The sequence below is a fragment of the Suillus fuscotomentosus genome, assembly GCF_016647785.1.
Source record: "Suillus fuscotomentosus strain FC203 chromosome Unknown F5891scaffold_188, whole genome shotgun sequence".
Lineage (NCBI taxonomy): Eukaryota > Fungi > Basidiomycota > Agaricomycetes > Boletales > Suillaceae > Suillus > Suillus fuscotomentosus.
The window spans coordinates 63,361-75,954 of record NW_024539700.1 but is presented as its reverse complement, the minus strand read 5'-3'; the positions used below and the strand labels follow the sequence as shown (position 1 = coordinate 75,954).

General features: G+C 44.5%; 7 protein-coding genes across 7 annotated transcripts; 1 reads left to right on the top strand and 6 right to left on the bottom strand.

Moving 5' to 3' along the window:
- Positions 1 to 1,825: 1,825 nt before the first annotated feature.
- Positions 1,826 to 2,493, top strand: F5891DRAFT_1199454 (uncharacterized protein; the record flags this gene model as incomplete). The annotated part of the gene is made up of 3 exons (XM_041368765.1): positions 1,826 to 1,906; positions 1,959 to 2,380; positions 2,436 to 2,493. 3 exons carry the CDS (start codon positions 1,826 to 1,828, stop codon positions 2,491 to 2,493), a joined length of 561 nt encoding a protein of 186 aa, XP_041217042.1.
- Positions 2,494 to 3,262: 769 nt separating this feature from the next.
- F5891DRAFT_906690 (ABC transporter type 1, transmembrane domain-containing protein) lies at positions 3,263 to 4,329 on the bottom strand (the record flags this gene model as incomplete). Its single annotated transcript, XM_041373555.1, has 4 exons — positions 3,263 to 3,367; positions 3,445 to 3,587; positions 3,709 to 3,841; positions 3,901 to 4,329. Coding segments are annotated over 4 exons (810 nt in total), but the record flags the coding sequence as incomplete, so codon positions are not given.
- Positions 4,330 to 5,770: 1,441 nt separating this feature from the next.
- On the bottom strand, positions 5,771 to 5,989 carry F5891DRAFT_897932 (uncharacterized protein; the record flags this gene model as incomplete). The annotated part of the gene is made up of 1 exon (XM_041373403.1): positions 5,771 to 5,989. A coding segment is annotated over one exon (219 nt), but the record flags the coding sequence as incomplete, so codon positions are not given.
- A 75-nt stretch (positions 5,990 to 6,064) lies between these two features.
- F5891DRAFT_892653 (uncharacterized protein) lies at positions 6,065 to 6,313 on the bottom strand (the record flags this gene model as incomplete). The annotated part of the gene is made up of 1 exon (XM_041373318.1): positions 6,065 to 6,313. A coding segment is annotated over one exon (249 nt), but the record flags the coding sequence as incomplete, so codon positions are not given.
- Positions 6,314 to 6,723: 410 nt separating this feature from the next.
- Positions 6,724 to 8,270, bottom strand: F5891DRAFT_1076488 (uncharacterized protein; the record flags this gene model as incomplete). Its single annotated transcript, XM_041363389.1, is given in 5 exon segments — positions 6,724 to 6,819; positions 6,879 to 6,957; positions 7,020 to 7,936; positions 7,954 to 7,956; positions 7,996 to 8,270. Coding segments are annotated over 2 exon segments (898 nt in total), but the record flags the coding sequence as incomplete, so codon positions are not given.
- A 39-nt stretch (positions 8,271 to 8,309) lies between these two features.
- Positions 8,310 to 9,521, bottom strand: F5891DRAFT_1218513 (uncharacterized protein; the record flags this gene model as incomplete). Its single annotated transcript, XM_041369367.1, has 2 exons — positions 8,310 to 8,496; positions 8,563 to 9,521. Coding segments are annotated over 2 exons (1,146 nt in total), but the record flags the coding sequence as incomplete, so codon positions are not given.
- A 422-nt stretch (positions 9,522 to 9,943) lies between these two features.
- On the bottom strand, positions 9,944 to 10,787 carry F5891DRAFT_1132049 (uncharacterized protein; the record flags this gene model as incomplete). The annotated part of the gene is made up of 3 exons (XM_041364721.1): positions 9,944 to 10,030; positions 10,056 to 10,214; positions 10,275 to 10,787. The coding sequence occupies 3 exons, from the start codon at positions 10,785 to 10,787 to the stop codon at positions 9,944 to 9,946; spliced, it is 759 nt and encodes a 252-aa protein (XP_041217036.1).
- Between the last annotated feature and the right edge of the window lie 1,807 nt (positions 10,788 to 12,594).

Sequence of the window (12,594 nt, the reverse complement as noted above, 5' to 3'; positions counted from 1 at the left end):
GGGAGTCATATATGCGCGGGGTGACGGAGAGAAAAGGTACCCCAGTTCAGAGGTCCATGAGTCGAACGTGATCGAAATCTTGCTATCAACTTGCTTAAGTTTCTCCTTGACACGTTGAACGGCAAGCTGCGCCCGTTCAAGAATTTCATCTCGAGTTTTGGTGTGGTGAGGAATATCCCTGTCTGAAAGGGAAGGCCGGAGTATTGAAGGAGCCGGCGAAAGGGTCCCTTGTCAACGAGTTGGAATGCCTATCTATGGCATGAACATCCTAAGTCACGATTACAAAAAAAAACACTCACCTCGTCCTCAGACACGATAAGCTCAACAATGTAATCCATTAGACCGGTCTTGGTGAATTCAGGAATTTTAGGCGTGAGGGAGGCATCTAACGTTTTCTGCAAGTCGTCGGTTGCTTTGCAGTTAGGAGGTATCGCCCGATCATGCATCTTGATACCTCGTTCTTTGCAGCGGTCGCGGTATATTGGAAAGTGACACTTCGCATTTCGAGCGATATGGGTGCGGCGAGTCGAAACACTGCCTTTGAAAAGCACTGATTGGTGGGTACATCATTGGCTCTTGAATTGACAATGTTATGTGTTGTGACGTTCAAAGTAAAAGTAAAAACATACCTGCATATCTCGCACCACCAGCCATCTTCGGGTTCTTGGGTGTGCGATTGATCGTCCCTTCTCCTGAGTAAATACTACCTTCAAATCCCCTGCGCTCCTCTTTCTTCTTATGCTTGCGATCCTCACGGTCCTTGTCTCCAAATACCTTGGTCCGCTCGTAAGCTTCCTCCCCGTCATTGTCTTCGGCCTCTTCTTCATCATCTGAACAATCCTCTAGTGCAGGAGGTTCGTCGTCATCGTCATCATGGTGACGGACCAGACGGGACCCACGTTGCACTCGCTTGGGGCAGGCTGTCCTTGGGGAGGTGCTGGAGCCACTCATTTGGCTGGAGTCGTGTTGCCAGCATCGCGGATTTTTTCTGTCGGTTTAACAGCTCGGCCTGAGCGAGCACAAAGGCAGTTAGCTTGCCATTGGATGCAGGAGGTGGAGGTGGAGGAAGCATGGGCGTGTCATCGTCAGGATCATTGTACCAATCGATGGCACTAGCATCCTTGAGTTGGCCGTCAGATCCAAGTGCGCACGACATTTGTGCAGCAAGGAGGGTGGATTGAACCTGTAGTAAGTAGCTCATTTATTCCAAATTTTATGATAAGAGATCAAAAAAATGACGCACCTTGAACATCCTGTTGCCATGCAATTACTTGGTGTTGAAGCTTGAAGTACCAGAACGAGAAACCTGAGAATATGTTCTGAAAATAAAGACCATTGAAGTCTGAATAAAGATTAACATTTGTTTAACATTAGGCTTACCAGAACATCGAGTAGATTACCAGGGAAGTCAGATCTCGCCAATGGAAATGTTGGGTGTTTTGGCTGCGAAGTCCGATCCGCTATTGATTGTCCCGAGATCGATCGACATGCCGGTTGCCAGAAGATCAGAGCAGATATATTGGTGGATCATGCAAAGAATATGAGAACACGTTCAGACGGGTTCGAACGGGTTCGAACGGGTTCACAGTATTCAGGCAGCAGCCGAACGCTGAACTTAATAATCAGTTCGGTCCTTATACTATTTCGAACCCAGGACCGAACCCACGGTCCGGTCCGGGAGGGTTCAGGTCCGAACCGAAGTTCAGAACCGGACTGCGGCATCACTAGGGGGGACGGAATCTCGCCTTTCGCTATGCTCAATAACCAAAGTTACTTTTGGCGATTATCTCGGAAATGTTACAATTCAAACTGTATCCAGAACTCGATGCCATTTGGGAATCCTTCTGGAGTTCCAACGTCCAACGAAGATGTCATGCTCGTTGTTGAACAAGCTCGTCAAAACAATGTTTGTGGATCTAATTTGGTATCTGCATTTCAAACTAATGTCACGATGTTAGCCGAAAACATTCAGTGTGTGGGGTATATTGTTTGCGCAGGCAACAGACCGACCAATCATAGTGCCTATCTTCCTAGACAAAGGAAGAACTCGTTTGAGGTCCATTGATGATCTCAATTTGAGACACTATGTCCGGGAAAATGGGATTGAAGTCGATTATATGATCGATGGTAGTTCCACTCGCCAAACATTTATCTCTGGCATATATGCTTACACTGTCATTCGCGATCATCACGAGGTTTTCAATAATCTCCCAAGCATGCTCTTGAATGGACCAATAGTCAATTCACAAGGCTATCAATATTTGCCAATGACGCCCCCTCGTAGCAACATCCTGGTCATCAAACATGCCGTTTCTTCTACTTTTGAACCCAAGGACATGCAACGCAGAGACCTCAAACGTGTTTCTGAACTATTAATAAAGTATGATATTCTCTATGTTTCCGAATAATCTCACATTTGTTTGGATTCTTTTTAGAGCGGATGAAGCCGGCAATCTATTCAACAACATTCTCAGAACATCGCCTAACTTTTGATGGAAATTAAATTCAGAATTCGATGAGGATGTTATTTAGGAAGAGCTTTGATAATTATAATGAAAAGTCTAGTAGTTTTTCAATCATTCTCACTGTCTTGTAATAGTCTATTCAATGTCATCTGCGACTTGTTTTTGGGAATACAAATGAATCCAAGTGATATGAATTGCGTGAGGGAGTGAATTTCCTTACACTACAGCATGGACTATTTTGAGGCATGTCACAGACCTTCTCGCTTGACATGATCATCAGATTCCGAAACCGTCATGCAACCAGTAATCGATGAACCATGACCTAAACCAATATTCTCATCAGATTCTGTATCAACATCAGCCAATTGCAAACCATTCAAGAAAACAAGGCTCTGACGAAAATACTAACCAGTCAGGATTAATCATTGGAACGTTAGGCCTGTGTTTCCTATCTGGCCTCGATACCAAATGAGTGCGCATGATCGTCGATGTACGCCTGACTCTGGTAGGGTTCTGGTTCGTATCGCAATGTCTTCGAGCTCCCCAATCTGTTGGAGACGTAAAATTTGCTGGTAGCAGATGAGTGGGAAGCAAGCGAACATATGGCAAGATCAAACTTTTTCATGTTCACTTTAGGGCAAATGCAGAGATTACGTCACTATTTTTCCTAAAATCCCAAATGTTGGGAACAATCTCAAAGTCTAACGGTGAGTGTATATAATAGGAAATAAGAATAAGTCCAGAGTATCGAAGATGATCGAACGAGAATAGGAGAGAAAAGAGAAACCTCTAGAGACCACTTCAGTGGGCTCATTGAGAAGGTGAAGCAATTTCTCGGTATCGATGAGGCTTTGGTTGATTACGCGGTATACGCCGCCGAGGTTCGACAGAGAGAAATAGAGCTGATGTGGATGGCATCGGCATGGTTGTAACTAGAAGACGTCAGCTTGATACGACACGAAAGAGATAAGGTACCCACCTGCGCATAATAAGTGATGAACACCACAAAATCACTAGTATTACTCTGTCCCCTTGTGATGCGCGACGCGACGATCAAGGAACCGACCAGAAGACCAGAGGTGATGATGAGTGTTTGCACGAGGTTCAGCAGGTTGAGAGATACTACATGTGTAATCAGCATTTGCGTTCGCCATTGGAATGAAACACAGGTTTGGTTGGAAAATGAGAAACAACTTGGAAGCGAGACGCGGTTTTTAAAATGAGATGAGGCAAAAACACTCACGGACAACCCTCTTCTCCAAACTCTGATACTCCTCGATAGCCTCCGTATATCTCTGCGCCTCATACTCCTCCCCACCGAAATACTTGACAGTCTCGTAATTGAGGAGACAATCCGTATGAATCCCACGCATGTTCTGAGCAGGCATAGAATCAGGACCCTCTCCATAGAGAACGAATAGCAGTAAACACTTACCACATCCCGCTCATTCATCAGTCTCCATATGCTAGTCCTATACCTCGTAAGCACGACACTCGCCCAGATATGACTCCCCATCACGACTCCAACCACAGCGCCCAACGCAGGTTCGAACTTGACGACAAACACAACGAGCGCAACACATATATCCACGAGTGCAGGAACCACTGTGAACCCAATAAGCTCGCCAAGGCGGTTTATTGCGCTTCCTCTATCAAGAATACAGAGCAGCTCACCAATCTTGCGTTTCGTGTGCCAACTGAGAGAAAGAGCCAGGACATGGTTGAATGAGAGCATCAACATGCTGCGGTCGCTGTATTGCATGAGTGGAATCCAGAATGCATCGCGGAAAGCTGCGAGACCGCCTGAGGAAGCAAGGAAACGGAGCATGACATAGGTGATTAGGTACGGCCATGGGCTTGAACCAAATGCAGGGAATGGAGCTACGCCTGGTGTGTCGAATGTGGTGATGAGTGCGGAAAGTACTGAAAAGAAGAAATGCTGTTGACTACACGTCCTAGAACAAAGATGAAGAAACAAGTGAACTGCAGAACTATCAGTTTGGTTGATGAAAATGCAAAGGAGATACGTACTGCGATAAATTGCAGCTTTGGATAACGGGAAGGCCAGAGATGAAGCGCGATGCGAAATAGACGAGAAAAGAGTTCGCGCCAAGAGGGATCGACAGCTACTTCGCGTGGTGTTGTCTGTGAAAACGTTAGGTTGCGTTACACTAGATTGACAGCCCTGCTGACCTTATTTGGCTCTCGTACACCTGGAACTGGGGACGCGCGGCGCGTTGTAGGACCGCTTCTGGATGTAAAAGTGCCATATTTGGCGGTACTACCGGGACCGTCAGGGTCGGCATCTTCTGATGGCAGCAATGATGATTGATGAGGAACGTGTTGCGATATGAGACGAGCGGACCTTAACTCGACTTCGATTCCAAATCTCGTCATCACACTCATCTCATTCAACCTTTCACTATCACTGAATCTCCGTGACACACTTGTTGACTGAATTGTATTGTAAGTCATGCTTAATATGGATAAAGAATCTAAACTCACAAGTCTCATACGCACATATTTAATGTACATCTTCACCAGCGAGCTGTCTGCTTGAGTTGTGATGCAAAGATATACCAAGCTCGTCCATATACATGTAAGAGCCTCTGGTAGGATTCGTCCACAAAATAAACTGTATGTATCATCATGTTATTCAGCATGTAATCTTACAATCATTCACGTACTTGAAATATATCCACGCTGAATTAACAGACCATGAATTTGCATCAGCAGCATTGAAACGCTTCATAAGCGATCCAAGTAACGTGCGTTGTAGAAACCTATTCATCTCAGTCGCTTGGACGTTCCGGAGGAACTATCTACTAACCCGTTGACTAAGAATTTGAATTATGCAATCGGCGTCGTTTATGTGACATATGAACAGTTTCATCGTCTGTTGAAACAAAATGAATATGCTGGACGTCATTTTCAGATTGGAAAACACCTTTGTGCATAGATTTCATGCTGGATACATATTCTGTACATGTCGATGAAGGATTCCGGGTCAATGAATGATGGCGCATCAATGACGGTGATCTCAAATGCTCTCTAGAACGATGCTATTCATTACCGTCGTAGGGAAGAATTAGCAGAGTCAGAACGGAACAGAAATAGAAATACATTACGGTAGTAGAAGGCTCCCACGAATTTGCTTGCTCTTGCAGTAAGTGGAGTTGGCGATTACGTTCTAGATGGTCGTTGGTTTGAATGGTTTGCGAATTGACAGACACTATAGTTTTCACATGGAATACAAGTCGACGTCGAGCATCATCTTGTTCTGCTGGCAAGCCATATCGAAATATGGTTTGCCATCGAATAATATTTAGACGATATTCTTCCTTTCGAGCATCTTCAGACAGGCGACTTCGGATCCTTTTGATCGAGAACGGTCGGAGGATTAGAAGGGATGACAGCGAAGTGACCCGAGAGAGCATGACATATGGGGCCTCAGTGCCTTTACAACTTTCGATATCCACAATAGCCTGGGCGAGGGTCTTCCCTTGTGCTTTATGGGTCGTCATTGCAAATGCAGGTAAAACAGGTATCTGAGAACGAGTGATCTTACATCGTTTCTGTGAATAAGGATGTGTGAAATCCATTTCTACAGTGTCTTGCAAAGCCACGACATAATTCGGTGGTAAATGAGGCAATACGTTGTCGGTAGTCGAAGTAGAATGGACGACACATGATATGGCATGTCGATTACCTTGCAAGTCAAGAGTGTACCGAATGCTTTTAAGAATGCCCTGACAACCATTCACAATACCACCATCGACATCAAAATTGTGTGAGATGATAACTGGCATGCCAATGACAAGAGGAATCTTGCCTAACCGTTGACTTGTACTTCCAGTGTGCAAATCCTGCAAGTGAGCTTTCAAATCTTCGTCGATAATCTCTCTACCGCCCTGATAATCAGTACAATGGTACCAATGTAAAGCACGGTTCGTTCGTCGGGCAAATGATAAAACTGCGTGTGTATTGAAAGCATCTTTCACATCATTGTTGCTGACAATCATTGGAGCATCGCGCCATTGTATATTCCAATCCGGACGTACATTAGAGATCAAACGAGACTGCAACAGGTTATAATCATCCTCAGTACACTTCCCCACTCGTAATCTCGACAGAAGACTGACAAAGGTTTCATTCTCTGCTCCTCGCTGACGCATGACCTCCGTGAGAATGACTACAGTTGTGACTGATAACCATAGCAACTTCCCAAGAATTGTATTTTGACCTTGTTTAGTAGCTACTCGATGTATGTTTATATGCCCATACAACCGAGGTTGTCCAACAGGAGGTAATTGGTTGAAATCTCCAGCAAATATGATATTTAGCCCTCCGAAAGGTGATGTGTTTCCTTTGGCTTCTATCAACGCTTCACTAATCTGCAGCATGAAATTACAGCCGATCATAGATACTTCGTCTACAAATAAATAATCTACTCCTTCCCACATAGCGACTAGATCTCTATTTGTTTTGCATCGTGCGTTCTTTTGCGTGCTGCGTTGTCCAAGTCTAAGTGCTGAATGTAAGGTCATGCCACAGATATTTCTCAGCGGCTACTCCTGTGTATGAAGTCAGCCGAAATCTCCGCTCTTCATTGCGACGACGAAAGAACTCTTTGAGAACGTTGATAACTTGCGACTTTCCCGTCCCTCCACAACCACCAATGTACATGCGCAACTGTTCAGGTGAACGATTTATGCTATGTTCAGCGACAATACGAAACGCACGCGCCTGCTCGAGATTGAGAGAAAATTCATGGATCATGCCATCAATACTCGAGCTGTCATCCTCTATATCTGTTTCACTCCGACGATTTCGAACGCCGTTGCTGCAATCACCATTGAGATCTTGCTGCTCTTCAGCATTCCTGAATGCATTTCCATCTCGAATGGCACTGTGCATAACATTTGTATCAGTTCGCACCTGGTTGTTCAAATCATTTACAGGACTAGTCTGATCATTACTGACAGATATCTTGTTTTTCCATGCATCTCGACGGTTATTGTATTCCGCCTCCCACGCATCTTCCAATGATCTATCATCCGCCATCACACACTCTGTGGCATCGCCAGATTCGTCACTATTTTCATTAGAAACGGCGTGGCAAAAGCCCATCTGCCACATACCAGAACGCTCTGCATGATATAGACAATTCATCAAAGTGTCATTCGAACGTGCTCGATGGACTGAATGACATGAATCAATTGCTTGCAAATGCTCTAGTACGTCTGTATCTTGAATATAACAATCTTCTTCGCTGTATCGTGTCCCAGATGTGTGAGAACGATCCACATTGGACTTTGTCCGCAAAGATCGCAATCTTTCTGCAAAGTGATCGTCTCGGCTATCCCGGCACTCATGCAAAATTTGCATGTTATCCATCACACTCTTCAAACTAATATCGGACGCACTCAAAAACATTGTGAACGCAGATACCCAAGATTGGCCTTCTCTTCGTAAGTCCGTCACAGTTCGCCAAGGCTTGAATAAAATTAACATCAATCTACAATAGCACGGATAGACAGCGGCTCTGTCTCGACGAGGAATTCCAGCACCAATAGGCACTGGGACCAAACGATTTTGCATCAATCGGATGCGAGTGACATGTGATCGTTTTTGAGGATGAGCTTCATGGAGTGATACACACGGACGTTCGCGTGATTGATCATGAAGTAAGAGTCGTAATTCTTCCATCCCAAAAATGGACTCATTGTCATGAAGAGGATGGCTGTCATTGTCATCATCATCTTCATTACGATGTTTCTTAGACAGTGGCACCTTCTCTGTTTGAGCTATGAAGTCCCATAGAGAAAGCAAACAGAGCTGCGGACCACGCAATCTGTAATCCAGAAGCTGAGAAGGTTTGGCACTCAATTCTCCTACATGATTGACGGACACACCGACTTCTTCGTCAATGTCATCCTCGATGTCATCATCGTCGTGTGGAAACTCGTGTACTTCTTCATTAGCATCTTGATCAGTTTGGTCGTCTTCATGACATATGTCTTGCGAATTACTGTCACCATCGTTTGGTTCGGCTTCAAGCATGCTGAATTCATTGATAGAATTCCCTCCAACACACTTTGCATTGCATTCAGGACTCGGACTCTCGGCATCGATATATCTTTCGAAAGAGGTCCAATACAGATTATTGAACGAATGACTAGTGAAGTGATCTTCGAGTTCTAACAGATAGGAGCATACCTGCGGACCAGACAATTCCTGATGAGATATCATCGAATATGCACATTTTTGAAGCAAGCGCTTGGCACGAAGTGTCGAATCTCCATCCTCTGGATGATATTCTCCTAATTTATGGACTGCAAGATCCAAAGCGGCATATGCGACATGCGCTTTCAACTGAGATTTCGTGATGTAATCTGTAATATAGTACAAAATAGCCTTTGCACTTGCGCCTGATCCAATGAACTTGATATCCATATTACATCGAATGAGCTCTAACATTGTTTCGTTGAAATTATTCACCATACCATCTAAACATCGAAGAGAGATTTCGCCACTATCCATATCAAAAGAACTAGAAGGACAATATTTCTTTTCGTCCAGACCAAATCTACACTCTTTCGGCTGGGGAGGTCCTTTCCAGTACTTGAAACAAGTAGCTGAATGCCTATGCACCTGACATGCTCGAGTAAGATGGTACAAGTCCTTTTGTCTTGCCATATGATATCTGTCGCCCCAAGCAGATTGAGAAACTCCTATGACAGAGCATGGATGATGAGATGCAGAGGGAACCGCACAACAAGGATCTGGATCGTCAGGCAATGAATTAGATATGCTATCATCCAAGAATGCGAGCAAGCGATGTTGAAAATCCGTATCTTTGTCTTTCATAACTCGGTCATGGATCTCATTCGGATCCAAAGCTCCCTCCAACCACACTAACATATGACAATGTAAAGTGCCACGACCCTGCGCTTCAACGCACCCATAATAACCTTTGACTAAACCCAATATTCCACCCTCAACATCACAACCTGAGGGATCAAAGCCTAACACACATGAAATAAACGCTTTCATATAGATGTTGAAAAACTTCGCTCCCAAAGCCGGATTCCTTGCGACTTGGATGGATTGCTCAAAAAAATTGGGCACGTCAGCATGTAAAAGGTTATCAATGTCGATATCAACACCGGAAAGGAATTTCACCACAGGACTGTAAACATCTGCAGGATTTATGGTAATATAGAAACTAGGCAGACCATGAGCCATCATCATACCTCGTATCTCATTCCGCATATGGAGTCGAGCTGCAGCTGATCCTCGCACATGTGACGAGACAACTTTCACTTGTTGCATAAGACTGAGAACCTTGCGCTCTTCATCAGAATAGGCTGTTTGATTGTCACCCTGAGCTACACGCTCGGACACCACATGGACTGCTTCAGGAGACACCATTGCAAAATTTCGAGCAACAGACGAGAAATCCGTACGACGAACCTTCAGGCTTGAATGCAAAAGAATTTCTCGTCGTTGCAGTACATTGAAAACGGTGAACAAGAACGAATAATGCTCTTGAAAATGTTTGTCTGTGAGAGAAAATAAGTGTTTGACATGCTTTTTCATGGATATCCTTGTGGTGCGAATCGAATCCTCGAAGCCACCCAGACCATAAGGGAACAAGATCGGATAAATCATTGGAAATAACTGCGGATTGAAGAACTCATTGACAGGCTGAGGACCATGTGGAACTTCGATGTATCCTCCACCACGCTGTTTCACGTGTCATAACGCAGCAGCTCGTAACTCATTAGCAGGGGCGTGTGCATCCACATCTGTAACTACCACATTAGAAAATGGCACAGGAATGTCTGTAGCATCGCAATGATCAACCATGCCTTCAGAATCCAAAGACGGCACATCATATTTCGAAGTGAGAAGATCATCAGATTGATCAGACAACACATGTTGAATATGCACAGGCAATGTCTGTTCTTCTTGTAAACTGTCGAGAAGCGTATGATCAATGACAACTTCAGCATACAAAGGATTATGTTGCACAAGCCATTGTAAAGCATTACGCACACGCTCACGCCTGATTATCAAGGGTCTGGCCTTGGTACGTAACCACTCTGCTGAAGGTGGTTTCGATCCTACAAAGATCACACAAACTGGTGTGGAAACGTCATCAAGAGTACAAGGAAGAACATCTAGTAATGCAGAAGGATTCTGAGGATAAATAATAATATGACCTTTGAATCCCCGTTGAGAATATGGCAATTGGAGGCCCTGATTTTCTTCTTTCAAATGAACCACCCAGCATTTAGCGCGACAACGAGCAATCATGGCCTCTTCAATGACTGTGAGATCCCGTAATACATTTGGAACAGGGCCAAGATAATGATGATTGGCTAGAGCAGTGGAAGGAAGCTTGCCTTTCCGCAACGACGAAAGACACGAAACACATATAGCCAAAGTAATGCGATGTTCATCGTCGTGATGCACGCCATGATCGTCAATAAGAACATCCACCAAAGCATCATCAACGTGTGTCGTGGCAGAAGGAAAAGATGTAGAACGTAGCCACCATGGATCCAAGTTTCCACCCTTGCCATGGAGACGTCGATCGGGACGCCGAAGAATATCACAATCTAGTTCAGAAGGTGTAACCAATTCACGCTGGCGTACAGGACACGCCTCTGCACAGCATGCGCAGGTAAAAGTCGCAAGAGAATCAACCGATATTTGCTCACGAAATGCACAGCGCACCTTGTACTTAATTCCGTCATCCACTAAACGTGGCCACGCTTGTCGAACTTTCTCCTTGGTCTGCTCTGCGAGGATAAATTGCGCATCTTGTTCTGCACTTTGCAACTCAGCGTGTTTCCCCTTCTTTAACATAGAAAGGAATGATCGTAATTTCTTTCTCAGCACACGCAAATTATCACCTGTGGAATGCTGAATGTTATGAATGCGAAAAAGACGGCGAAGAGGTCTTGCAGACATCCGAGAACCTACGACATCCAATAATTGAATCTGAAGAGTTACTGCATCCATAGAAGAATCACAATGACAAGCAGAACATACACGTGAACAACCTTGGAAGAGATCCTTGCCGTGCAAACAACTGCCGTCGGACAAATGGTGCATCAACATCTGCAACAAAGCTTCGCGGGAACATGCCGATTGAAATTGAATACCATGAATTACAGCGTATGCATGCAATGAAGAATGAGATAGATTTTCGAAACCAAGAAACAATTCGTTCAATACGACGTCGTCTTCCGAAGACTTGACACACCGATGGGACAGCAAACGGATCAAGTCGGCACGATTCGCGTGGACGAGCGAGCTTTCTTCTCCAGCAGCACGAACAATGTCTTCAAGAAAAGCCACCGATAATGTCGATGATAGAGAGATCGAGACCTCTCGAACGACATAACCCAGAAGAGAAGAAACATCGGAAAAACCTTGAGAAATAAGCCCGCAAGCCTTGGGACCGCTTTGGCCGGCTCCCACATGAATACAAACTCCAGACAGCAGATGTCGCAAAAGGTGGTGTTTCGTTTCAGCAGGTGACAATTGCATTTGAAGACCATGATCCTGAACCAAAGAAATTAATTGAGTAGCATCAGCAGAAAACAGTGACTGCGTCGGAGAAGCTGAAAATAGCATATCACGAATAAGAGCTTCTCCTTGCACACAATCACGAGATTTTGAACCAGTCGCGCAACCGTTTATGGATGAACCGTGAACTGAACCGTTATTATCAGAAGATACTACAACATCAGTGATTTGAGACATAACGATACGTCGATAGCAGATGAGTATCAAGAAAACGAGGGTATGAACGTTTGAACCACGACATTAATCAGGCGTGCACGAACCACCGTGAGAACTTATGGCCTTTTAGAAGCAATGAATTTCCAAAACACTATGCCGCGTATAATCGCGAAAAAACCTGACCCTAAAAACCCACTACCTAAAGGTAGCGGGAATAAATTTATTACTGCCTATGGACAATTACAGTGTACGACGTCTAATTCTGTCAGGATGAAAAGGAACACTGTTAGAATATCAATTATTATGACAGATGTAAAGTAAAATGTACCTAAGTTATACGGACAGTGTGACAGTTGAGGTGGTGAGGTTT